This window comes from Bos grunniens, chromosome 28 (assembly GCF_055505025.1).
Source record: "Bos grunniens cultivar Pamir isolate PY7600 chromosome 28, Bosgru_T2T1.0, whole genome shotgun sequence".
Classification (NCBI taxonomy): domain Eukaryota; kingdom Metazoa; phylum Chordata; class Mammalia; order Artiodactyla; family Bovidae; genus Bos; species Bos grunniens.
Window position 1 is genome coordinate 18,488,454 of NC_141192.1, and position 26,378 is coordinate 18,514,831.

The 26,378-nt window shown below is 52.1% G+C and overlaps 1 protein-coding gene across 6 annotated transcripts in view; it reads right to left on the reverse strand.

The window, feature by feature from the left end:
• The window catches only part of CDH23 (cadherin related 23), a 439,149-nt gene that overhangs the window by 239,170 nt on the left and 173,601 nt on the right, over positions 1-26,378 (reverse strand). For all 6 annotated transcript variants that reach the window (XR_015156859.1, XM_086382172.1, XM_086382174.1 and 3 more), the window contains exons 8-9: positions 22,740-22,868; positions 14,092-14,170 (exon numbers count right to left, since the gene is read on the reverse strand). Coding sequence is in view for 5 of the 6 variants with exons in the window: in XM_086382172.1 (XP_086238298.1) it covers positions 14,092-14,170; positions 22,740-22,868 (208 nt within the window). In the remaining variant the exon portion in view is untranslated. The remainder of the gene's footprint in view (positions 1-14,091; positions 14,171-22,739; positions 22,869-26,378) is intronic.

The window sequence follows — 26,378 nt, forward strand, 5'->3', positions numbered from 1 at the left end:
TACTCCAGTGTTAGGACTGCCCAATCCAGTCATCTGGATGTCCAACTATTTCCATATCTGCATGTCACACCTATTATTATTATTTGCCTCTTTTCTTTCATTTGATTCAGTTTCTCCTTTAAAAAATCATTCTAATAGAGTCTATTTAAGAATATTATCAATGGAGAACCAGTTCATTGGCCATAAATAGTGATTATAAAATAGATAAAATTAGCCTATGTGGTGAGATTTTAGTTACATGAGCTTGGCATCTGAAGGCTCTAGCCTGCTTTCTGTTTGTTAAATAGAGAGATGAGCTAAATGGTGAAGAGGTGTTCAAGATGTGAGTACCCAACTGGACTTTCTCCTGGACAGGGCTGACAGAAATAGAAAATCGAAAAGAGAATTGAGAAGGGAATAGCCGTCTCACTGTGTGATTCAGTGTTATTTCACGCCCCACCCATGCGGCACTTAAAATCATCTCTCTGGGGAATCAGCTGGGGTGAAGCTGCTGCCCTCACCCCATCCCCCTGACCCCTGACACACTCAGCCTCCTCTGATCTCCCAGAGGACTTACTGATGGCATGAGTCCCTCAGCAAATGCTGTATGGGCGGACAACCAACTTTTCATACGCCTACTCCCCAGCAAGTCCTTAAGCTTCTCACAGAATGGTTTTCCATTTCCAATTTCCATTCTAGTTCCTGTCTCCCCAAGACCACCAAGAAGGGAGGCTGGCTCATCAAGACCTCCTCACTAAGCATCTGCTGAGTTGTGAAGAGCTGACTCTCCTGTCCCCACAAACTTCTAAAGGACCCACAGCATCCCAGGACTGCAACTCCTCCTTTCCAAAGTGTTCCTTAAGTCCAAACTAAATCATTCTCAGACATTTAAGACTCCCCCTGTCATTAAGGAGCTTCCCAGGTGGTGGAGGATAAAGAATCCACCTGCTAATGCATAAGACATAAGAGACGCAAGTTGGATCGCTGGACGAGGAAATGGCAACCCACTCCAGTATTCTTGCCTGGAGAATCCCATGGACAGAGGAGCCTGGTGGGCTATAGTCTATGGGGTCACAAAGAGTACACACGCACACACTGTCATTAAGAAGAAAAATCAGTCACTGGCTCCTTTAAAATAACCCTTGCTATGCTGGACATTGTGGTAAAGTGCCCTTCAGCCTCTGCTTTCACTGACTCAAAAGCGTTTCACTGATATGGTCCTTCAGGATGGTGCTTCTACCTGCACTGGCAGCAGAAGGGTGTGGGAGGGGCAGTGAGCTGGAAAACAGAGGCAGCCTGATTCCACCCCACGGGCCCCCACAAAAGAAAGGCCTTCTGAAGGTGCTGGAATGGAGCACAGCCCAGCAGAAGGAAAATGTGAGCAATAAATCCCTTCTGTGTCAGAATGTTTGTTCAGTTCAATCAATGTCTGAAAATATCTGCCCTGAAATCTCTGTTTCCAGGATATTGGTCAAATATTTGAATGGGGCAGCCAGTTAATTGACTCAGGAGGAGCACTTGACACAGAGGCAGAGTGAGGGCTGCGGGGGCACAGGAAGACAGCCGAGCCCACAGGCAGATCCAGTGGCCCCCAGCCTCTGGCAGCACCGCCAGGTGTTCAGGGCAGGGGGAGGGGAGGCCAGCGGCCCTGGAGAAGTGCCAGTTCTGGAGCTAACATGCTCTTCCCTCCTGCCAGCCATGTGACTCTGGGCAGCTGGGCCTCAGTTTCTTGATCTGCAAAATGGGCTGACAATGACAGTACCTACCTCATGGGGTTAGTAGGGAGAATTTAAAGAGTTGATGCAGGAGAAGCATTTAGATCTAGTTCTAAGCATCCACAAAAGTGTTCGTTACTATTCCTAGGCTATCGTGACCCCTTACTCCAGCATTGAAAGCTCTCCCATGTGAATCCCTTGCTGTAAGAGGGTGTTAGGGCTGATGGGGAGGTCCCCTGAATGTGTGGTCACACCCTGCCTTGTGACTGGTGACTTCACCTTCCTTGTGGTCTCTCCAAATCATCCCTCAAGTACTGCCCTTCTCAAGATCCAGCACCTTCCTGACCTCCTGGAGCATCCGTCATACATGCCACGCTTCAGGCTCCTGTGACGCATTACCTGTGCAGTCAGGTCCTCTCTGAGGCTGACACTGGACCTGTCTGGTGAACCTATGGGTGGGCCTGCATCTGCTGACATGTGGGCTAAAAGAGAGATCCCTTCCTTTCCTTCCTCCCATATTTTAAATTTGCATTAAAACATGGGTTCTGTAGGAGAGATAGGGGTGGGGAGGGTGGCATGGTGTCCTCGTGGTCTGTCTGGGCCCCATCCAGAGAATAGCTGAAGGCCGAGTGGGAGAAGCTGTTTAAATGGTGGGGGAGGAGATGGAGCATAAAGGGGCCCAGCAGGGATGCTGAGGGGCCCAAGCCCGAGTACAGCTGCAGGGGGGCGACGAGCAGCCCGTGTCCACCCACGATCCACTTTGGCTGCAAGGTCATGGGGTGTCTGGGGGATGCTGGGCCATTTCAGCGGCTAGGGAGGGTGCTGACAGCAGCGGCCCAGGTGACTTACTGACTTGGCTTTGTGCAAGGGACACCCACAAGGGATCAGGGGCAAAAGAACAGGTCAGTTGGATAGCATATGCCTTCCTTCCTGCCCATAGGGGCCCTGCAATGCTTGGGGATTTGCTAAGAGCTATAGTCTTTGATTTTTGCAGGTAGAGAGGAAGAGCAAGAGCCAGTGACATTTACTTTTCTAGAATCTCCATTACCACCTATGTGCTGAGGAATCCTAGTATCTTTTTGTGTATGCATTCGTCATCAATCAGATGATAATGTTTTGATAAACTCTATTAATATTCCCATTGTACAGATGAGGAGACTGAGGCACGGACAGAAGTAACCTGCTCAAGGTCAGCTGAGACCTGAACCAGGCTGGCTGTGAGACTGTGACTAAGATTTCTCCCTCTCTTTCTCCAGAGTGCCTGGCCCATAGCAGGCACATAATAAATACTGATGACATGGAGATGCTGACAGGAACATAGGTGCAGATGCTAACATTTTTGTTCCCCCAGGAAATCATGAATCAGAGCCCTACAGGGACAGGAGGTGGCTGATGGGCTGAGCCAGTAGAACTCCATCTGGTTTGCTCACCCTCTCTGCAGGGCACCCCAGGTTGTCTCCCTCTTTTGGAACCCACCCCATCACTGAGCCTAGAAAGGGGAGGGTACAGCCGTGTGAGGCTGTGGGTGACTTTGGGCTTAATATCTTTGTAACCATATTGCAAAGGGGCATGCCTAAGACAGCGCCTTACACTTAATCTTTCTCTTATTGCTTTTTCTCTTGTATGATTTAACCTTGCACTAGGTATCAAGCTAGATAAATAAAAACTTTTATTTCAGATTAGCCCCGGCTGGGGGCTGCCTTGAAAGCGGAGCAGTCATCCAGGCAGTGAGATGAAAAAGGGAGCGGGGAATGTGAGCTGCTGAGAGGGGCTCATTGTATCTCCCAAAAGATATTTGAGACCTTTTTTGAGGAGGGAGGGATGAGATCTCCTGCCAAGCCCACAGCCTGGGGAGGCTGAGACGGGCGGCTGACATCCCCCTAGTCCAGCCTTCCTGACCCCCTCTTCCTGAGTGGCTCTTCACCCCAGTTACCTTCTCACACTAGTATTTCCTGCTCAGTGCTTAATATAGCCAGGAGACACTGCCTTTGCTGATATTTAGTTACGTCTTCCCCACTAGAATGTGAGCTCTGTGGACTCAGTGACAGCAACTTCCGTTCACAATTGGTCCCCAGGGTCTGGCATGGAGCCTGGCACACAGTAGGAACTCAATTAATATCGGCTGGTTAACCGAATGAATGAATCCTGGGGTTCTAGTTCGGTACATAGACCGGGGGTTGACATGAATCATTTGGTTTCCCAGGCAGAATAGTAAAAGGTGGTAAAAAGGATGTGGGTTTTGGAAGCAAGAAAAGCTGGGTTTGAATCCTGTGCCCCCAACTTATGTGCTGTGTGAGCCTAAGTGTTTCATGAGCTCTGTGGGTCTAGTTTCCTTACCTGTAAAATGCTCTGGCCGGCTGCGTTCTGGGGTGAGAGTGAGGGTGAGGGTGACAGAGAGTATCTGTAGCCCAGAGCAAACCCTCTCTCACGTGTGTAGAGAGAGAGATGCACAAGATGTTAGAGCAGCATGGCTTGCAATAGCAAAAATCAGTGCACACACCATTCAACAAGAAAATGGATTACCTGTAATATTTTCACATGATGTAATACAGAGTAATAAAAATGAACAAATAATGACACCCCCCCCCCCAGAAAAATATAGATGGATCTAGTATGTAACTTTGAAGAGAAAACACAAGTCCAGGAGACTACGTGTAACATACTATTAAAATAAGGTTCAAAGACAACTGAAATATGCACGTGTGACAAAACATTTTTTGAAACCAAAGAAATAAAAAAGAAAAAAAAAAAAACCAACGCAAGGTGCAAAGAGATGGCTGTGGGATGGGGAGTCAGGATGGACTGGATGGGAACACAGGGAGATGTGTGGGATGAGTAACGGTCTGGCTCTTGGGTTGGTTGGTGGGTTCACAGGTGTCCACAAAATTATTAAAAACTAATAATGAAACTAAAGAGGGCCATACAAGGACCAGTGCTGACTCTGAGCCAAAGATGATGTCTAAATCAGTTCTGTGCACTTGAAGTGTGCCAAGATAAGAAAGAAAGAGAAAGCAAAACAAATGCTGGCTAATTTCACAATCCTCCAAGGATCTCAGTGCAATAAAAAGCAGTTACTTAGAGATGAGGAAAAACTAGAAACGAGTCAATTTTTTTAATAAGACAAATGCCTGTTGACATCAGACTAGAACTTCTCTCCAAAGCAATCTCTAGGCATGAACTAGAAGGAGCCCTAGCCCCTGAAAGTAGCCTTCAGCCATGACTGGTCTGCCAGATCCCAGGCCTGGAGAGAACTGCTTCTTGAGCTGAGCAAGGGCCACCCCTGCCCAGCTGTGGAGGTGGAAGCCAGGTGCTGCTTGGACCCGAGTGGGAGGTCCTGGGTAAGCTCCCACATGGGTCCCATAGGAGGCTCTAGAGTGTCTTGAGCAAGAGTCAGAGACTTCTGCCCATGAGGAGGGTAAGGGAAAGAGGAGAGGCAGAAAGGGAGCGTCTCAGACCATGGCGGTGAAACCTCGTCAAAACCCACTGGCCAATTCGATTCATGAGAAGGATGCCAGAGGCAAGGTACAGCTACTGACAAAGAGCGCACAGGGCCTCAGGAAAGGCTCAAAGACAGGGCACAGAAGACTGTGGGGAGTGGAAGTGAAGAAGCAGTGTAATCCCGAAGAGAGCAGGGAAAACGAACAGGGAGAATGAAGTGACGGCTCCCCCGAGGTTTACCAGGAGGAATTCAGTGTTAGTGTGACCTCTTGTTGTTGGTTTGGTATGGTGGTGGGAGAGCACTGTGAATAATATTTTTTAATTAAAATTTTTAAAAGTCAGAGGAACTGCCCCTTAAATACTGTTGAAAGAAGAGAGCCACAGGATGCAAACTGGATAAACCTTGGATGGCATATTCATTCCAGCTCTCTGCTACTGCTGCTAAGTCACTTCAGTCGTGTCTGACTCTGTGCGACCCCATAGACGGCAGCCCACCAGGCTCCCCCGTCCCTGGGATTCTCCAGGCAAGAACACTGGAGTGGGTTGCCATTTCCTTCTCCAATGCATGAAAGTGAAAAGTGAAAGTGAAGTAGCTCAGTCGTGTCTGACACTCAGCGACTCCATGGACTGCTGCCCTCCAGGCTCCTCCGTCCATGGGATTTTCCAGGCAAGAGTACTGGAGTGGGGTGCCATTGCCTTCTCCATTCCAGCTCTCTAGAGAATGCCTATCAACTACCAGCGGCTGATGGAGGCTCGGAGGCCCACTCAGGCTCAGTGGGAAAGTGTGCTGGGATCAATTAGTGATCTCTGCCTTGACACGGGATACGGGTGCTCTGGTATATGTGCTGACATGGGTCTAACATGGCAGTCACAGGTGTAAGCAGATCAGCTTTCCTTATGAATATGCCCCCTTCTGCCTAGGTCACTACAGAGACCCTAGATACCGAGACTTAGAGCTTAGATGCTTCTTTGTCTCCCTCTTTGCCTTCACTGTCCATTCTCACTATATTGCCTTGATGAATCTCCTCCTTTACATCTCCACAACAAACCCTAGTCCTCCCCTAGTTTGGTGCAGCAGCCTGTTAGAAGACCATCCTCATTCCAGTGCTTCCCATTCTGACTGTCCAGACCTTCCATGAGATAAATCTTCTGATGACCCTCTCACCCCCAGACATGCTCAAGAACCCACATCTTTTGCCTTGTATGCCCTCCTCCACCTGGCCCCAGCACTTGTCTCCCATCAGCCCCGACTCCTCCCTGGCTCCCTCTTGGCTCCAGCTGTTCCCCACTGTGCCTGGCCAGATGCCCTGAGGTTTCTGGGGCTTTCAGGTGCCCGATATGTACTCCAAGCCAGGGGCTTTGATGTGCAATTCTGATTTCCAAAGCAGATCTGCTTTTCATAAGTTTTTACTTCTTGGGGGGAGAAAAATGCCAAGCAGCTTAATCACAAGGGCTTTGAAGTGATTCAAATGATGGTCTTCTGTGATAGCTGTCCCCTACCAGGCCATGGCCAGGGGCCCGATTTAGTTATTGGCATATGTGGAGGTGTATGTACTGGTGTATGTGGATTTGTGCAAATTTGACTGCTTATTCTCTGTCTCTACACACACACACACACACACACAGCTTTCATTTCAGTGTTCAATGTGTTTTCAAGGAACTGCCGCACTTGGTAACATTAAAAGTAAAATTCAGCAAGTGATGAGTGAAGACTTTGTCTTTCACTAACATACCTGGGTAGGACCCCCAGCATGACCCAGTGGTAAGGCCACTGCCTTTTAAGCTGGGACTGAGGGGTTTCAACCTTGATACTGCACACCTATTCTTCATTCGAGGCCATTGTTTCTCAACCCTTTATTTTCATTATCACACGCCCCTCCAACCTCCCTAGCCATTTAAGACATTTTTTTCTAACTGCTCCCCTAACCTGCATGAAATTTTAATATCACAAATATAGCATATGTATATCTGTGCTTTATACATATAAGGGGTAAGGTATTTTTTTACCTCTCAGAACAAATCTTTGCCCCCTTGGGGGCGATACTGACCTGTTGATGACACGTTTTCTTCAAGACCAGAGCTTCTCAAAGGGTGGTCCCCAGGCCATCAGAACAGTATCATGCAGGCCCCACCCTCTAGAGTTTCTGATTCAGGTTTAGGGTAGGGTACACAATTTTTCATTTCTAATAATACCCAGGTGGAGACATCTGGAGACATTACTTTGAGAACAGCTGCTGTCACGCGAATTCTGGCTATATTCTAGAGCCCAAGAGACCTGGGTTCAAATCCCTATTCTTCCGCCTGGTGGCTGTGACCCTTGGTCAATATATAAAAGTCCCTGAGCCTTGCCGTACATGCCAACAAAGTGCAGTAATACTGTCTCCTTCATACACTATTGTGAGGGATTAAATGGCCAGTGGCTCACACACAGCAGGCACCTAACAAATGGGGTATATGGCAGAACTGCAGGAGACCCAGAGAAGCAGGACTCAGACAAGAAAGCGGATGGCGGGAGATGGTAGGCTTCTTCAGCCTGAAAGTGGAGTCTGGGCCGAGACGGGGGCTGTAATGCAGGTTGGAGTGGGAAGCGCTAGCTTGGGCTCCTTCACCAAATCATCATACCCCAGGGTGGCAGGGGGCCCTTCGGGTGCTGGGGAAGGGTCTGTTTAGCGGCAGTTATGGGAAGGAGAGAGTCAAACGACAGAACTCAGCAGTCCAGTACTTCTGGAAAATCAACATGCTTCTAAAGTGGAGGAAAGGATTCAGACAGTGTTGGAATCACCTGGAGGACCTCATAAATAGTCTCCTGGGCCCCATCCCCGAGTCTGACTCTAGTTCTGGGGTGGCCTGAGAATTCACATGTCTAACAGGTCCCCAGGTGACGCTGCGGCTGCTGGTCCGAGGCCCCACCTTGAGGACCACTGCTTCACAGCCTCTCCTGGATGGGCTTCCTGTGACGAGCGCTTAAGGAGAGAAGAGTCTGGGAACTTGTGGGAAGGTGATAGCAGGACAAAATGCCAGGCCTTAGAGCCCTTGGGACTGAGAGGAGCCTCCAATCTAAGTCCCCTGACCACCCAGGCGGCCTGCTCGTTGACACATATGAGTGGTCGCAGCTGGTAAGATGGGCTCCTGACAGCATGGTGTGCGCTCGTCCCCACTGCATCCTGACCAGTGGTAGGCAGGAGGCACATGTGAGGCCTGCTGTGTGCTGACCTATGGTGGACAGGCACCAAATGCCACTTGCTTTATATAATGGTCTCATTTCCATGTCACAACTCTGTGGGAAAGACACCATCACCTTCAGATTAAAGATGGGGGAACTGATGCTTCAAGAGTTTTAGTGACTCCCTCCAGGTCACTTAACTGGGAAGAGAGGATGCCTCTCTGGAACAAATAGTGGTTGAAAATTAAATAATTTCTCTGCCTGAGGGGACTCTAAAGGCATCTCAGGCCATGGTCCAGTCCTGGGCTCCTCCTGGTGCCTACAACAACTGCCCTGCCAGCCACCTCCTGACAGTATGACCTCCTCACCGTCCTTGGCTCTGTCTCTGTGCCCCCTCTGTGATGTCCACCACTTGGGGACACTAGGGCAGCCTCCCTGCTGATCTGCTTGCTCCCACCTGCCCTGCCCCCAACCCACTGTGAGCTTTGTACGACACACCCCTGACCATGTCCCTCCCCTGCCGAACTGGTGGCCCACTGCCCTGAGGACCAGGGCCTCGTGTTCTCCTGGGCAGAGCATTCCACACCCTGCGTGTCAGCCTCGTCTCCCCTCTGTGACCTCCCTCACGCACTATGCTCAGCCACGCGCATGACTGCAGCTCCATGATCGGGTACATTCTCTCTGCTCTGGGACCTTGGTATGTGCTGCTCCTCTGCCTGCGACAGACCCTCCCTCTACCCTTCCCAGCTGCTCATCTGTCAGGGCTGGCTTAGAAGATCTCTCCTTGGTGAGCCTCCCCTCCTGGTGATGGCTGGGAGGTACCCCCTCCCACGGATTCTTGCTCACTTCCTATGATGGATATTTTTGAATATATACAAGAGTAGAAAGAACAGTCTAGTGACCCCCCTGGGAGCCACTGCTCTACATCAACAATGATCAGCACAGCCCATGCCTGTCTCCACAGCATTCCACCAGGGCGCTGCAGCCCATCCCCCAGACTGCCTGCAGGTTCCTGCGGCTGAGATGGCGACTCGGGCCTTACCAGCTCTCAGGACTTTAGAACAGAGAAGACCCTCAGTCCACTGTAGGTGGATATTAAAGTCCCTGTGTGTTGAGCACTGACTACACATTTAGGTGCTCCGCTAAGTGCAAACATGCCATAGCATCCCTGTGAGACCTGGGTTATAACTACCTCCACTTCAGAGTGGAAAACTGATGCCCGGAAGGTTACACACGCAGTGGAAGGCAAGCTAAGGCGGTCTACCCCTGGAATAGAGCTGCCCATAGAAACAGAATGCAAGCCACATCTGCTATTTGAAATTCTCTAGTAGCCACATTAAAAGAAAAAATAGGTAAAATTACTTTTAATAATATGTTATCTTTAACCCAGTATATTGAATATACCATTTCAACATGTCATCTGTATAAGGCATTATTGAGATATTCTACAATCTATTTTTTGTACTACATCTTCAAAACCCTGTGTGTTTACAGCACATCTCAAATCAGACCAGCTACATTTCAAGAGCTCTGTACATTTCAAGGCAACCGTACTGACCAGCTCAGCTAGCGGTCACCACCCTGAACATGGCCCTAAAGCCTGCACGCTCAACCACTTACGTCTCTATACTTAAATGAATGAAGGAAGAAATGAGTAAGAGTCCCAAGAACCCCTGGTACTGAACTTTCTTCAACAATTAATAATGTTTAATATTTTATGGTCCTTTAGGGTCTCTCTGGCATTGTCTTATCTGCCATGGGAGTTGTCATCTCTGTTCCACAGATGAGGAGATGGGGCTAAGACGGCCAAATGCCTTGCTTGAACACCCTGCTGCAGGGGCACTGCTGGGCCTCAAACTGACAGTTCTGGACTCCTAGTCCTGTGCTCTGCTGGGCACGGGGGCAGCCACCCCTTGAAGCAGGACTATGTCCATCTGGCAGGGGAGGGTGTCTGCTCAGACCACAGGTGAGGCTGACCACTGGGGACAGGAGCCCGCAGAGCTCTGGAGGTCAGACGCTGGAGGAAGTGATGCCCTTGGTGAGTGGCAGGGCAGGCACAGGCTGAGGGAGCATGGGGCCCGTGCCAGAGCCTCTATGGGAAACGGCCTTGTCGTTCTTCGGTCGTAGTTTGGCCACAAGAGGCTGAGAACAAATTGATGGCAACGGAGCCATAACTTACCTCTGAAGGCCTCTTTGTTCTTGGCAAAACAGAGGGGTCATTAGTAATGGGGAAAGCACTGGTGTGTGGACATAAATCCCCCCAGCTGTAGGGCTGATAAACAGTCTGGAGGGGACAGGGCCTCAGGGAGCTGGGCAGGTTAACCGTGTGCCATGCGTCACTGTGGGCTCGGGCCTGCGTCTGAGACAGACCACCTGCCCAGGCTCCTAAGGTGCCCAGAGACTGGGTAGCCCATGGTGCCCTCAGGACTTGCACCTGGCTCTGGGAGCCCCTGAGGCCCTCAGTCCTTTCTTTCAAATGAAAATGATTCCAGAGCACCTGAGCTAGAGCAGGCTCCCAACAGGCACTCAGGGTCAGTGTGGGGCAGTCAGTGTGAAGGGACACTGGCAGGGCCTCCCTTCTTCCATTTCGAGCCAAACAGGCACTGGCCAAGCCACCCAGACCTTAACACCACTGGAGAGGAGGGCACGAGAGGCCAAACCCTCAGCAGACAACGTTCTTTGCAGTACTGTCTACACTGACTAGCTGAGGGAAGTAGAAGAGTCAAGTCTTAGCCTCTGCCCACTGCTCCCCTGGGCAGTGTGCCCTGTTGCCTGACTGCCTGCTTAGACTTGGGCTGAGGCTGGCTCGCAGGGGTCCATGCCAGCCCAGGCCTGGGGAGAAGGGCAGGGAGGGAAACCAGGTGCTCAAGATAGGAAGGAAGAAAGAGGACTGCCCTTTCCTCAAACTGTCTGAAAAGGATCTGGGGTTGCTGGTGACAAATACCCATTACAGTGAGGACCGTCATGGCCACCCTGTGAACATGGTCCAAGTGCTATCCCACCAAGGATGGCAGACAGCTGACCCAGTGCGGTCCCCTCCATTTCCACACCCACTGCAGTCTCTGCCAATTGAAGACCGCGCTGAACCTGTTTGACTTCCTGGTCCCCTTTAGGCAGCCATTACCAGTCAATCAAAGCTGGCAGGTAAGAGAAAACCCGTTTGTCATCCTTTCTAAAAGCCGTCAAGGCACATCTGTTCTGGGAATCCTATAAAGCTATGCTAAGTGCTTGAGGTTTTCCAGAAACTTCTGCCTCTGCACCCACCTTCACATGCATCCCCTACCTCTACTTCCACATCCTGGGTTTCCCTTCTTATCCTGTTTTTTGCACTTAGAAATTTCACAGGATGCTGCCATTTCATGCAACGCTACTGCAGGCAATTGTCCCAGACTCTAAGCTCCAGAGCACCATCCTCCTGCTCCAGGGGAAAGGGGTGGCTGGGGCCATCTCTGTTATAGAGGGCCTGAGGTTCTGGGGCTGGTGGCTTGGCACCCAGCGCAGACTGGAAATAGACCAATGCCTTGGAGGATGGCCATCTGGTATCAGAGAGGAATTTCTAGCTGTCCATGATCTCAGGTCAGGTCCTGACTCTCTGCTCCCCACTCCTGTCTGGGAGTATGTCTAGAACTAACCCAGAGATAATGAGAAAAGGAGACAATCCCCTACCCAGCCAGGTGCCCCCTTCTTGCTGGAGCTTATACTAGGTCCCCAACTCCATCCGCCTTGGGGCTCACTGGTGTTCACTCAGATCTCCAGCACAAGCCCCGTGTTACTGGGAGGCACTTGTTTCGCTTCCCAATTTGACAAACTCATGAAGGAGACCAGCACCAGCATGGGCCTCCCTTCTCTGCCCACCAGGAGCGAGTCCACTAATTCCCAAGAGGACGTGCCTTCCTATAGAATGGCTTCCTCCCTAGGACCTCCTTTCCCATATCCTGGCCTGAGGACCAGCTGCTTCTGGAGCTCAAGGAGAAAGGACCTTTCCTGGGCTGCACCCTAGTCCTATAGAATGAGAACCTTCATGGATGCCAAGGACTCTGCGTTTTTGGTAGGAGCTCCCAGGTGATTCTTGGGCAAAATGCAATTTGAAAACCCATTCCCTTAGAGTAACATACATTAATTCATGTATCCATCCATCCATTCATTCACTCTACAAGTACAGATTGGACTTTACTCTTGTGGAGCCCTGTGCTGGGCATGAGAATGGGGAGGAAGAGGGGTGGGGGAAGCAGAGGCCCAAACCCACTCTGCTGTTGCTGCCGCTCACCACATGAGCTGGTCTGACATTCACCCTGGGTCTCAGGGTCCCGTGGGCTTAGAAGCACAGTTAACAGTTGTGCTAGAAGCTGCAGGTCACAGAGAGCCCACAGTTCCCCTGATTTCCTGCATTCCCAAGGATGTGGCTGGTCTCCCTCCCACCACCTAACCCTCAGCACCCTGAAGGTATTATTAGACGGCCCTGGTGGCTCAGGTGGTAAAGAATCTGCCTGCAAGGCAGGAGACCTGGGTTTGATCCCTGGGTCAGGAAGATGCCCTGGAGAAGGGAATGGCTACCCACTCCAGCATTCGTGCCTAGAGAATCCCATGGACAGAGGAGCCTGGGGGGTGACAGTCCATGGGGTCACAAAGAGTCAGACACAACTGAGCAACTAAGCATGCACACATGCACATTATCAGTTAACACTTACAAAGTGTCAACACCTTACATACATTTATTATGGTCTTTACATATAATAAGCCTTCTGATTTTTGAACCACCTGAGGCAGGTATTCTTACTGCTCCCATATTATGGATGAGAAACTGAGGTATGGAGATCCACCCCTAGACAGTATGCTCAAGAGATTCCATCCATGTTCTTGATCACCGCACATTGGTGTCTTGAGCTTTAGGGAGAAAACGCCCCTACACGCCAAGTCTACTCTCTTGGCAGTGTGGTAGGGGGAGCAATGGGGTGGACACTGGCCTAGCAGCCTGCCACCCTTTTGGCCTTCAGACAGCGCCCCCTAGCCCCGCAGATGCACCAGGCTCGCGTTTCACTCACCAGCAGGCTGGGCAGGGAGGCCAGGGTGGGGTGGGAGAACAGGGACAGATTTGATCCAGCCTGTGAACGAGTGAGCAGTTTCTCCTGCACCTCTCATCAGCCCCCTTGCTCCAAAGCCACCCAGACCCAAGACGGCCAAGGAGCTGCTGCTTTGTTAGTCTCTAGGCAGGGATGTGGAGTCAGGGGTCCCACCAAGCAAAACTTTCTCTGCACTCAGTCACTGCTCTGCTCAACCAAGAGCCTAGGCGGGAAAGGAGGGCTTACGTGACTCCCTGCAACATTCCAGATAAACGTGACTGTCTGATGGTCAGAAATGTGAAGAGAGCATGAAATCAGCCACAGTTGCAGCTGAATTAGTTCTAAAATGATGTAAAAACTGCCATCTTTTCACCAAGTAAGTAATGACAAACAAAGAAAAATGCAGTGTACTGAAGCAGGTTAGACAAGAATCACCAGTAACCTGGGCTCAGAGCCCTAACGTGCGCAGACAGCGGAGACCTCGGAGAACAATGCACACTCCTGTCCCCACCATCACCCGAGCGCCCCACACACCCGAGCTTCTGTCTCGAACTCCTCTTCTCCTCCCTGGCTCCTCCCTCCTTCATCTAGGCAGCTCCTTCCTGAGTCCTTTGGCCTGGGTTGTCCCTGGGGACAGGTGCCCTCATGCCACTGTCCCACACACCCACAGAGCCTGACACTCCGAGAGTGGCTCTTCTTGAGTAGGGGTGGGGCACTAGGGCACCCCAGGCCTTACCTGAGACGATAGTGTAGCCGATTCCCCGGGGACGTCCTTTATCCTGGTCAATGGCAGTGATAATTCGCACTGTCGTGCCCTGGGTGGGAAAGAGAAAGGACTTGAGTTTGGTAGGCCAGGCCCCAGGGTGCTGTTCTTCTTGTAGCTGTCCTGACACCCACAGCTTCCCTCCCCCTGGGGACCTCAGGTCAGTCTAGGAAGTAGGGGCCAAATACAGAGACCTCAGCTGCCCCTATCACTCCTGGGATACACACTGAGGCCCCAGGCAAACACCTCAGTGTCCGCTGGAGAGGCCCAACCTTGCTGAGGCGCTCACTCCCTCTTCCGTTCCCCATCTCCCTTCATTCGGATGAACCACCCATGGAAGAACTGACAGAGGAGCAACCAGCAGCAGGACAAGAGATCTGGTCTCTGTCTTGAACTCGTCAGGGTGCTGTGTGACCTCAGAAGGTTGCTGCACTCCTCTGGTCTCAGATTACCCCAATCTCAAAATGAATAACACAAAATCCCGGGACATTGTTTTCACTAGGACCTGAGTAAAGAAGAACATCAAGGATGAATTATTCTGTGAATGAAAGCATCATAAATCCTGAAAGTGGGTATCTCTAGGGATGACCGTGACAACTGTGGTGGCCACCACGGTCCTCTGAACCATGCCCCATCCAGCATTGCAACCAGCAGCTCCTACCTCCCATGGCTCCATCCTCCACCCCATTCATTCTCCCTACAGCACCTGGGGAGAAGCTCCCAGGGTTGGCATACCCACGATGGGATTCAGGGGCCCCTGATTTTGAGGAGCACACAATCTGTAGTAAGGGGTCAAGGACATATGGACAGACACTGCTATACAGATACGGGGTTTCTTGGAGGCATAAATGTATCCCAAAGTATAGAAGTCCACCAGGAGGAAAGAGTTGTACAAACGACGACATTTAGGATGGGTCACGAGGAGTGGGGTTTCCCTGGTAGCTCAGCTGGTAAAGAATCCGCCTGTGATGCAGGAGACCCCCAGTTCGATTCCTGGGTCAGGAGGAACCCCTGGAGAAGAGATAGGCTACCTACTCCAGTATTCCTGGGCTTCCCTGATGGCTCAGACAGTAAAGTATCCACCTGCAATGCAGGAGACCTGGGTTCAATCCCTGGGTTGGGAAAATCCCCTGAAGGAGGGCATGGCAACCCACTCCAGTATTCTTCCGGGAGAAGCCCCATGGACAGAGGAGCCTGGCGGTCTGTAGTCCATGGGGTCGCAAAGAGTTGGACACAACTGAGCGATTAAGTACACACGCAAGCATGAAGTGAGTAGCTTGCCAGAGAGAGAAAACAAAAAGGAACGTGCTTCAGGCAAAAGACACAGCCCTGCAGGGATGTGGAGGTATAAGACTCTCTATGAAGAGATGCTGGCATATAATGGACACATTCAAATACCAATGGGCTTCCCACATGGTGCTAGTGGTATAGAAGCCACCTGCCAACGCAGGAGACATAAGAGACACGGGTTTGATCCCTGGGTAGGGAAGATCCTCTGGAGGAGGGCATGGCAACCCACTCCAGGATGCTTGCCTGGAGAATCCCTTGGACAGAGGAACCTGGCAGACTACAGTTTATAGGGTTGCAAAGAGTTGGACATGAGTAAAGCGACTTAGCCTGCACAAATATCAACTGGCTGGTTGATTCACTGAATAAATGAACATGTGAACAACTGGATCCTAACCACCACCACCACTTGCTGAGTCGCCCCTCACCTGGGGAAACCTTCAGTCTGCTTTGCAGGCCCTATCACACCAGCCCTGTCTGCCCAGCTTCTGGCTCAGGCTGTAGGTCCCACGGCTGATGGAGGGAAAGTAGGACAGCTCTGTACCCAGTGCCTAGGGAGATACCAACCCTGGCATTGGCATGTCTGATGAAGGTCTCTAATAGCCATGGCGCCTCTTAAGCATTAGCCATTCATCACCTAGAGACTGAAGCCTGCAGGCTGCACCCTCTACCCCGATCTGAGCACCTTGTCCTACGGAGAGAGGCTGGCTCCTGACATGCAAGACTCTGCCCCGGAGGGAGTGCCCTGGGGGGCACGATGCCTCCCCGACTCCTCCTGGTCTCGCTGTCAGGACACAGGAGGGGCATCTGCCACCTCACCCTCCTGGGGCAGCGCTACCCACACACAGCTGTTGCCCCGGCCTCTCCTGAGCCCAGGTACACTGCAATCCGGAACACCCCCAGGTTCGGTTGAAGGAAGGTGAGAATGTCGCAGAGGAAACGTCTACAGCAGAGAAACGGTTACAACACAGAGGCTGCGGCTGCGTAGACAGCAGGCCTGACTCCTTCCGTTCATAGCTTTCCCCTCAACCCAGCCCTCACAGGAGCTCTGTCTAGATTCCCCTGGGTGGCGGGGGAGGGTGGGGAACAGACTGTTACAAAGTCAGAGAAAGATGCCATTAAAGGTGTATCTCCTGAAGTGGGTTCTGAGAACCTGAGCTGTACCAGAGAGTGTGAGGCACCCACGGCAGCAGGGGTCCCTCCCCAGCGCTGTGCCTGGTACCGCTGCAGGCACTTTTTATGCCTGAACTCATTTCACCCTCACAACTACTCCAGGACACAGCTCCATTCTATCGATGAGGAAACTGAGGGCCACGAGGTAAGTGGCCTTTACAAGGTCCCACCGCAAGGAGTGAATGGTGAAGCCAGCATTCGATTTCAGGTACTTTAGCTCCAAAATGCTCTTGCTCGCCAGACAATGCTGCCTCTGTAACAGGTTATATGATAAATATAATAATGATAACTGTAATTTATGAAAGTTTTGGCTATGTGCCACAAGTATTAATATAAGTATTAGTTCAAGTCAAATGTGGGGAAACATATACCCCTCATCCCTCCCTTGGAGATGCACAACCTGCTTTAATGTGGTAAAGGCTACCAAAAGTAGCAAAGTGATAAAGAGATGCATCAACCTTTGCTCTCCCAGGCTTTCTAAGCTGAAGACAGGCTCTTTTCATGTAACATCTTGATAGCCCTGGACCTAGCAGTCCATGGAAGGTCATTTGGGAAGCATTGTATCACATCTGAAGGGTTTACACAAAGGGCTCCCCTGTCACTCCAGGGGAATCCTTTCGGGGGGATGCTTTTCCTGGTGTCACCTCTTAAACCTCCTGGATATGTCCCCAGGAGGAGGTCCTGAGAGCATGGGACTTTGATCTGAGGCTCTAGCTGCCAGAAAGGGCTTCATAGCCCATCTGACCACAGCCCATGGTTTCACACCCGTGCTGGGTGCTCCAGCACGGAGGGTCTCTGGCTGCCCTGGGCCTGCTGAGGGCAGGGTTGGACTGCCAGGTCATCTGGGCCCAGTGCCTACCAAAGCACTATTCCAGACAGTCATTAAACAATAAACCTTGGTCTTCCCTGGTGGTCCAGCTGTTAAGACTCCATGCTTTCACTGCAGGGGGTTTGGGTTCAACCCCTGGTCAGGGAACTAAGACCCTGCATGCCACTCTACGCAGCCCCAAATCACATAATAACAAACAAGCAAATAGTAAACCTTGAGGGGACAGCTGCACGCCCATAGGTGAACGATCAGGGCCTGGTGTGGCTGGTTGAGTCCAGCACCGTGAGCCTCAGCACCACTTAGTAAAGGGGGCCAGTGCTGGCCTGTGCAGATAGCGGAGCTGGCGGCCAGGGAGCCCTCAGTTTTCAGAGCCTTGTGAGCATCTCCCCGTGGGCAGCCCCGAGCTGGGTGGCCTGGAGTCCCCCTGGGTGGACTGAGGCTCAGTGGGTCCAGCGGCCAGCCCAGGACCAGAGATCAGGGAGGTCGGCTCACCCCTGGAAGAGCCATGCCTGAGTGTCTACAACATGAGCTCTGAAAGGCTCCTGATAAGTTTGGGTTTCATCTCTTTTTGGATAAATAAATCCATTTTTAATAAAACCCTGAGCTTTTAATACAAGTGCAGCCACAAAGACGGGAAATGTTATGAGAAGGAATTAACAGGGAGGAATGGGGGCTCCTGGGAGCCCACAGCTCTTGTTTCAGAGTTTCAGTGATTATATTTTCAATATACTGAAACTTACTTCCTAAGATGAGGAGATGGAGACATGTCCGCCCTGGGCCCCTCTACAGGGGGGCACTCTGGCTGGCTGGCTCTCCAGAGAGGGACCCCAGTCCAAGGAGCACCAGAGTATGACCAGGAGAACAGATGGCCCCAAAGACTAGAGATGGGCCCACCTGGCTATGGAGCTTCTTCCCTTCATAAGAACTCCTACTGCAAAGAGGAAGCCCCGACATTCCCACAGAGAGGCTAAAGGTACACAGGCCTGTGGGGTCCCAACTCCGTATTGTGGGAAGATCAGTACAGCAAGGGGGTTAAGGGTCTGACTCTGTGGTTACACTGCCAGGGTGTGAACCCTTTGATTGAGTTACTTAACCTTTCACCGCCTGGTTTTCCCAATGTATGAAATGGGTATAAAACAGTCCCCACACCTCAGCAAGTTGATGCATGAGCACTTGGAACAGCACTGGGTGCATAGAAAAAGCTGTAAAAGTGCTGTCACTATTCTCTGGGGCCTGGAACCTCCACATGCTTCTGATGAAAGCTAAGACACCTCTTCCCAGACAATGCACACAATGCGATGTTCCAAACAATTTCAGCAAATGCAGACTTCCCAGGACCCAGGTTCATCAACCCTATGCTGGAGGTAAGGAGCTTTCTGGCCATTCTATAGAGAGAACAGCTAGGATCTCACAGGGAGACTTAGCATTAGTTGAGGACCTACTGTGCGCCAAGCACTGTGTTGGGCCCCCGCATGGGTCCTCCGTTTTGTCCTCATAGTGAGGGTACATGTGGAGAGATTGCAGCTTAAGGGTTCAGGGATTTGCTTAAAGTCCCAAGCTCTGGTGAGTGGGGGTGGGTTGCCAGGCAGCCCCCACCTCTGAGGCTTGGGTACCAGTAGTGAAGTCGGGACAGACTCAAGAGGAGCTGGGATTCCTCTAGAAGGAACACAACCCTCCCTTCTGTGGCTGCCTCTTTCCAAAGTAGCCAGTGGCTGAAGCTGGAGCCTTGGCGGTGGGGGCTGTCCACCTCTTTCTCTGCTGGCCCAGCCCCTCCTTCTTTCCATGACAGGATTAAGGACTTGAAAGGCCAACCTGCAGTTTGCTTTGGGAGTGGGAGGCGCCCTTGGTGGGGAGGAGGCCGGAGGGGGCTGAAGGGGACTTCCGACAAGAGCTGCCACAGCAGATTCTGAGGCAGAAAATCCTATTTCTCAGTCCTTAATTCCAGTCAATTCCAGTCAAAGGGTTGATAGGCATCGGCTGGCAGTAATTTGTGCAGTTTATCCGCTCTTTTCACCTTCTATCGGTCCTTCACTGACGGGCAGGCCGACATGCTGCTGCTCGAGTGAGGAAATTAAAATTTGATGCAATAATCCCAAATAAGAAGGATTTTATTAGGTAATATATACACTTTAGATGAGGCATGCTGGCCTGATACACTGATAGAGAGAGGCATACATGCTGGGAGCCGCAGATAAAGAGGGGGAGGGGGGGAGTGGGCGAGGGTCTGGACACAGGCCCCCGGGCCAGCAGAGGCAGGGCTGGGGATGGGGGACGCCTGGGGCCTCTGGCCCCACGAGACTAATCAGGCCTTGGTGCTCCTCAACCCTGGCCCAGCCTGCGAAGTGCTGCGTTAAATCAGGCTTCCACACTGTAAAGGGACATGGAAGGCCTGGATCAAGGCACGGAAACCGATTAGAAGCAGGGAAAAATCAGGCTCAGGGTGTATGGGAAACTGCGCAAGAGGCGAGGTAAACTTTCAAATCTGGAGGCAGGGAGGAAGAGCAGAGGTGTGCGGACATGGAGGTGATTCTGTGGGTGCTGGGAGAGACCGAACCCCCCAACTCACTTCCTTGTCTGGCTTGCCCGAGCCTGGTCACCACACAAAAGGCAGGACTCAGACCTGCTCTTTGGGAGCCCCCCAGACATGGACTTTAGTGGCCTCGTGGAGCCAAAGGGACAACCGTCAAGGCCAAGAGATATCAAGGTCCCTCACTCTGAGAAAGAACCATATCAGGTGCCAAGAAACTGGGCATAAGGAGGGTGGAGGCCACGGGGAGCAACGGCCTATTTGCCTGTCCTGAGGAGTCATCCTAGCAGGGGCCTGTGGAATCATCTGGGAAGGAGAGGGGCTGGCTTAGCACAGGACCCTGCACAGCACAGGGACTTCATAAACGTCTAGAAGATGAGTAAACGAATGAAAAATAGAATGGCCAGGCAGACTCAGAAACCTGCAGATCTGAAAAAATCACCTGTAGTAATAGTTTGATTTAGTATTACTCTGCTACAATACAGGGATGCTGGGAAAGGCGAGACAAACTGAAGGGTCTCAGAGGACACTCACCCCAACACCCTTCTTGTTGACCACTGAGACTCTGAGATGAGGCTGAAGCTAGGACCTCCCAACCCAATCCAAACACAAAACCCCCGCATTCTAACATCTGCTGACGCTAGACTACTAGGTGCTCAAGTCTCTAAAACCACCAGGCCAAGGAGGCACTACTGAGACAAGGAGGAAGAGGTCTGGATGTTGTGTGATCTGGCCAGGCAAGCGCACGGTAGTACAGGGACCTGTTCTGAGATCCTCCAGCTGCTGGGCCACCATCACCTCTTCACTTCAATCTACAAGTTGGCACTGCCTGTCTTTCCTGCATTCAACCCTGGGCACAAAGCCCTGGGAGGCCCTGGTTTGAGACCCAAAGACTCAACCACCCTGATGACCAGGAGCCCCAAAGTAACCCACTTACATATCAGTGAATGTTACAGATGTGGCTACAATTCAGAGGGGAATCGTGCAGCCTAAGGACCAGGGAACTCCAGCAGAGATGAGGAGAGAGAGATGGCTCTGCCTGGTGGGCCGGTGAGGATGAGGCCGGGAAAAGAATTCTAAGAAAGGTCGTCAGTGATGGGAACCAACAGATGGGTGGATTTCGGATTGGTGAGTAGAGCAGTCACACGGTGTGATGAGGATGACAGGATAGTAAGAGAGCTGGCCTGAGTAGTGAGCACTTGTTCGTTCGTTTATTCATGCATTCATTCATTCCACAATTACCTCCTGAAGCACCCATGGTGAGCTATGCCCACAGCAGAGCCCATTCCCGCTGTACTATTCTCGCAGGCCAGGAGAGAAGCCAAGGGTGAGCGTACCGTGCAGGAGCACTGAGCACTAGGAAGGGATGGCCAGAGGCTGAGGACAGGTGGAAGGACCCACCTCACCTAAAAGGTCAGAGTTGAGCATGCGTGGGCTTATTGGCAAAGAGGTTTGGGGACAGGCGGAGTTCAGTCTCAGAAGTCTAAACTCCTGCTTCCATGGACCACTCAGAAAGAAAGGGTTGGAGTGGGGACATTTAGATGTCCCCCTCTACTCTCAAAGCAGCTTCTGACACCGGCAACAGGAGGCCACCTTGCTCGTCAGACCCTCCAGTCCGCAAGTAGCCCCAGGAAGGAAGTGGCTACCCTCTCACACCTGGAGCCTGCAGCATGGTGCTTGGAAGAGGCCAACAGTCAGGAGAGACCACAGTGCCAAACTTGGGACCACGCTACCTAGTCTGTGGTGGTCCAGGAGCCCAGCCTGCAATCTGGTCAGGGAAGCCTGCCTCTCACTTGCACCCAAACCTGTGAGCTGTGCAGACATGCAGGTGGGGTCCTGAATAGCCACATGATCAGGTGGGCACCCAGCTTCGCTCTTAAAGCTGTTTCCTTCTCCTAAGCACATTGAGTGCCTATAGAAGGAGAGGCACAGTTTTCCTTCCATAGAGCTGCTCCCCTGCACGTTCAGGGGTTGTGTCTGCCCAGAGGAGCTGCCTTTTCTAATTCATCAGCCCAGTGCGGGTATTCTGTTCTAGTCCACACATAAGCATGGATGGCTACCGGAAGTGGGGTGCATGGCACTGCCTGCTTGGCCCACAACTGAGCAAAGCCGCCCACCCAGAGCCCCTGCCTAGGGGCAGCAGTATGCTTTGTCTCATAGTCGACTGGACCACAGTGGACACAGGGCCCATGGCCAGTCAATCTACAGGCTGGCTGGCAACTTGTGACCTTGTGACATGGCACAAAATCAGACCACAGCCAATCAGGTACCTCTCTTGAACACATGGCTTTGAGAAACCCAAAGTCTGGGCAGTTAGAAGGGGCAGCAGGAGCTGTGAGTTCTCAGGGAGGAGCCAACCCTGAGAGGGTCTGTGGGGCAGATAGTAAGTGGCCACCATCTTGGCTGGCCAAGAGAGGTGGATTGACCAGCTGACCCGTGGCGGGTGTGGCTGAGCCCCACTGATGTTTTGGTGAGCCTGGCTGAGTCCAAATTCACTCTCCAGTTCAGGCTGGATTTTCCACGGGCATCCCCATTTCCCATCACCCCACATGAAGCTTTCTGAACTGCTGCCCTTCACTTGCACTAGCCAGTCTCTTCTCTCTGTCCCTTGGAGAGCTCTGGGGATGAAGTGAGACAGCGAGGAGGTAGGGTGGAAGAGGAGGTTGGGTTTTCAATGCGCTGGGACACTCATCACTGCCAGGCACGTGGGAGCCAGAAACACCAAGGAGCCCATCCCACCAAACAGGGCCTCCATGCCCACCGGAAGTGCAGAGGGACGTCTCACAAGGGCGGGGAGGGTCTTACCGGGGGAGAATGCTCGTAGATGTTGGTGCTGTAAGGCAGGTTGATGAAGATGGGGTCCATGTCCTGGACGTCTGTGATGATGATGGCCAAGTTGGCCAGGGTAGACAGAGGCCTGGTCTTATCTTGATCCTTAGAAGGACAAAGAACACATCAGCTTAGGTCAAGTGATATGGACAAGGACACACACGGACACACACGCACAACACCCATGTGCACAAACGTGTGCACAGACGTACACACGTACTCCTACACTCCCACAGGGAAGGACATTAGCACACAGAGCTCAGGAACTCTAAGAACCCTCAGTGATCTCTGACCTGTGCAGGAAAACACACACAGGGCCCCCAAGGCCCAGTGGAAGGCGGCGTATCCACAGTCACAAAGCAGGGCTGGGGCGGAGCCACCCCCGCCCCCCGCCCCCAGGCTTGACCAGTGTGACCTCTGGTGGGCGGGGTGACTGCCTTGGGATAAAGGAATGGTGTGGCCCTTAGCTCCTTCTCTGGATTCAGCCTGGGGGCCACTGCTCCCTCCATGCCTACTTCCTGCACCCTCTCTTTCAGGGACAGCAAAGGAATTGACTAGGATGGGAGAGTTCCTCAGAAGAAAAGCCCTTTGACTGCAGAAGGGGCTAGTCTGGGCCCTGCACCCCTGCCCTGCACTCTGGGTTGACTGGTCAAGCAATTTTGCTGGTAGAACCAGTAGGGGGAGCTCCGGGGCCTGTAACATTTGGGGGACTCTGGGAAGGAAGCTTGAGAAGCCATGTGGCCAAGCAGGCAATGTTTAAACCCTCACAGTTGGAAATGCAGGCCTATAAAAGCTCACCAAGAAAGAAAAGCCAAACCCATTTTCTATTACCCTAAATGTGAAATAGTTGCTGCTACTGAATAACAATAGCCAAGAAGAATAGAAACTACATGCTGAATAGATTATACATCAGGCACTGTACTAGACACCTCACTCGCTTTGGTGGGGTGCCCGTTATTTCAGTTCAACAGACTCAGACAGGTTAAGTAACTTGCTGTGAGTCACACAGCTGGTAAGAGTGTAGCCAGGATTCAACTCAAGTCGTTTTGACTTGATCTGTCTTGATTTGAGGCCCTAACCTCAGCCCAGTTGCTGACTTGCTAAGTTACCTCAAATAAGTTATCTCCTATTTTGGAGTCTCGACTTCTTCTGTGAGATGAAGGGACTCGCGGGAATGACCTCTATGGACTCTAGGCCTTGTAAATTCTCTGCCCTGGGACTGGAGAAGTGACTGTCCTTAGGTTAGATCTCCCTTGGTCTGTTTGGGATAATGTGAACGATGCAAGGCAGTCCCCACATTACAAGCCCAGTGCCTGCTCCTGCCCTCCAGAGACAGATGCTGAGCCTTCAAGGAGAAGGAAGGGCTGGCTGTCCTAAAGAGTCCTTGGGGGCAGCCAGGGAGACAGAGGAGAGGCTTTGAGGATGGGTCATGGCTGCAGCAAGGTAGGGGAGAGTCTGGAGGCAGGAGGAGCTGTGTCCCTCCAAACCACAGTAGAGACAGTCTCCCAGCCTCCAAGATGATGGGGCCCACAGCCCAGGCTCGGGGACCACCCTAGAGAGTGGTGAGAGCTCTCACCTAGGGACTGGAATGGGCATCAGGCAGACAGAGCCAGAGTGGGAGGCCCATCAGGAAGGCCCTTGACCTCTGGGGCTGGAGATGCCGATGGTTATGATTTGCTCCTACCGGCTTCTGTGGGCAGCTGGCTTTGTCCAGTCTGGCACCTGCCCTTCCTGTCCCACACCTGTGGCTGCAGCCCTGCCTCTGCCATAGATGCCCCCATACAGCCCAGCCTGGACTCCATGGCTGGGGAAAGGGGACGGCAGTGGGCACATCTGGCAGGCAGGCACCTGGCCAGGCTTCCAGCTGTCACTCTGGCGCCTACAGGTCTCAGCAACTTGTTCCCAGAGGAGTTGCATGTTTTCCCACCCACCACCCACCCAGCGGAGGCTGGAGACCCAGATGTTCCCTGCGATGCCACATGGGAGAATCTCCTTGGGGAGATGCCCAGCGGCCAAGGGCACAGTGCCAGCCCTCAGAGGGACTTGTGCATCAGATGGGGGAACCACCAAGACCTAAGGGAGTTAGTTCCAGGGCCCCTCCTGTTCCACTGCTTCAAGGCCTGGTCGCTGGAAGATTGATGGCAGTTTAACCACATTCACCATCCCAGCTTGAGCCCAGGCCTCTCAATAGGCCCAGCCACCCAGATTCGTGCCTATGCCCAGCTCTGCTCTCTTTGCCACTGGCCCAGCCCGAAGCCATTTTCACTGCAGATGGAAAATATCCCACAAGGACAAGTTCACACTGAAAAAGAGAACAAGCATCTGTGCATTTCTGGGCCCCAGTGTAAGGAAATGGAGAGTGGTGGGAGGGGCACCACCTTAAGTGAGTGTGCAAGGGTGTGCGGAAGGATATAGATGTGCCCCAAAAGTGGATTCCGGTCTTATAAGTCCCTTTGATCCCAGAAGTCAGTTTCACAAATAGCAGCACACATGTCCTCCCAGGCAGCCAACACTTAACCAGGGGAGAAGGCAAGAACATGAGTATCATCTGCAGTGGCCTCCCCAGGGTCCCTGGACCAAGTTTGCATTTCCTGGTCTGGGAGGCCTCTCTGGATCTTGTCCAATCCTGGGGGAACCTCATGTTTCCAACTGGTCCCTAGCCCCAATGCAGTGTGTCTTCCCCTGGGATCTGAGCTCTGTGACCTGCCAAGTAGAGCCCACAGAGCTACGGGCAGCCCCCCTGCAGTGACATGGGGCCAGGTGGTGGATGCTGTGGGTCAGGCTAATGAGTCCCAGAGGCTCAAGAGGGACTCCTGTGATTTGTTTAACAGTTGGTCTAAGCTTTGTAAACAGAAGTCTAAGAACCAACAGGCCAGCTCTCGCCCTGCTGCCAGCTAAAGGCTCCAGCTGCGCTTGGAGGCCATGGCCAGGAGCAGGAAGCAGGGCGAGCAAGGAGAGAACTCTACTGAGGCCGTGGCCTGCCTGTCCTCCAGCCCCTCCGCAACCGCTGGTGATAGAGGCCACGCAGCTATGACGTTCTGGAGATCTGGAGACTCCTGGCCGTGGGGCCCTGGACAACCCAGGCTTGGGTTCTTGCTGCCCACCCTCATCGGTTTGTGTCTCAATAGTGTCAGCTATAAAATAGGATAATTATTCCTCTTCAACTTCCCTCTCCTGACTAATTCATCTTGGAATTCCCAGGACCCAAGCACAGTGCTTGGCACTGATGGATGTTCCCTTCTGTGTAAGTATCACTGCTCCAGCGCAGTGGCCAGGATGCTAGACTCTGACTCCTGCATGCTGGGTGGTGCAGGACACAGCTGGGCTGACACCTGTCTTGGGTCTCAGAGCAAGAGGACATCCTGCACTAGGAATGACCCATGGTGCAGGTGCTGGAGGTCACTGAATTGCTCCTGTGCCTCTGTTTCCTCATCTATAAAATGGGCCATAGCACCGTTGTGAGGTTTAAAGGAGACAATCCACTCGAGTGCTCCCCACAGCACCAGGGACATAGCACGAACCCTCAGGAACATCAGCTGTTGTTATCATTATTATGATCATCAGCAACACCATTATAAGCCTTGCCCAGCAGGGAAGGAGGCTGACATCCTGTGC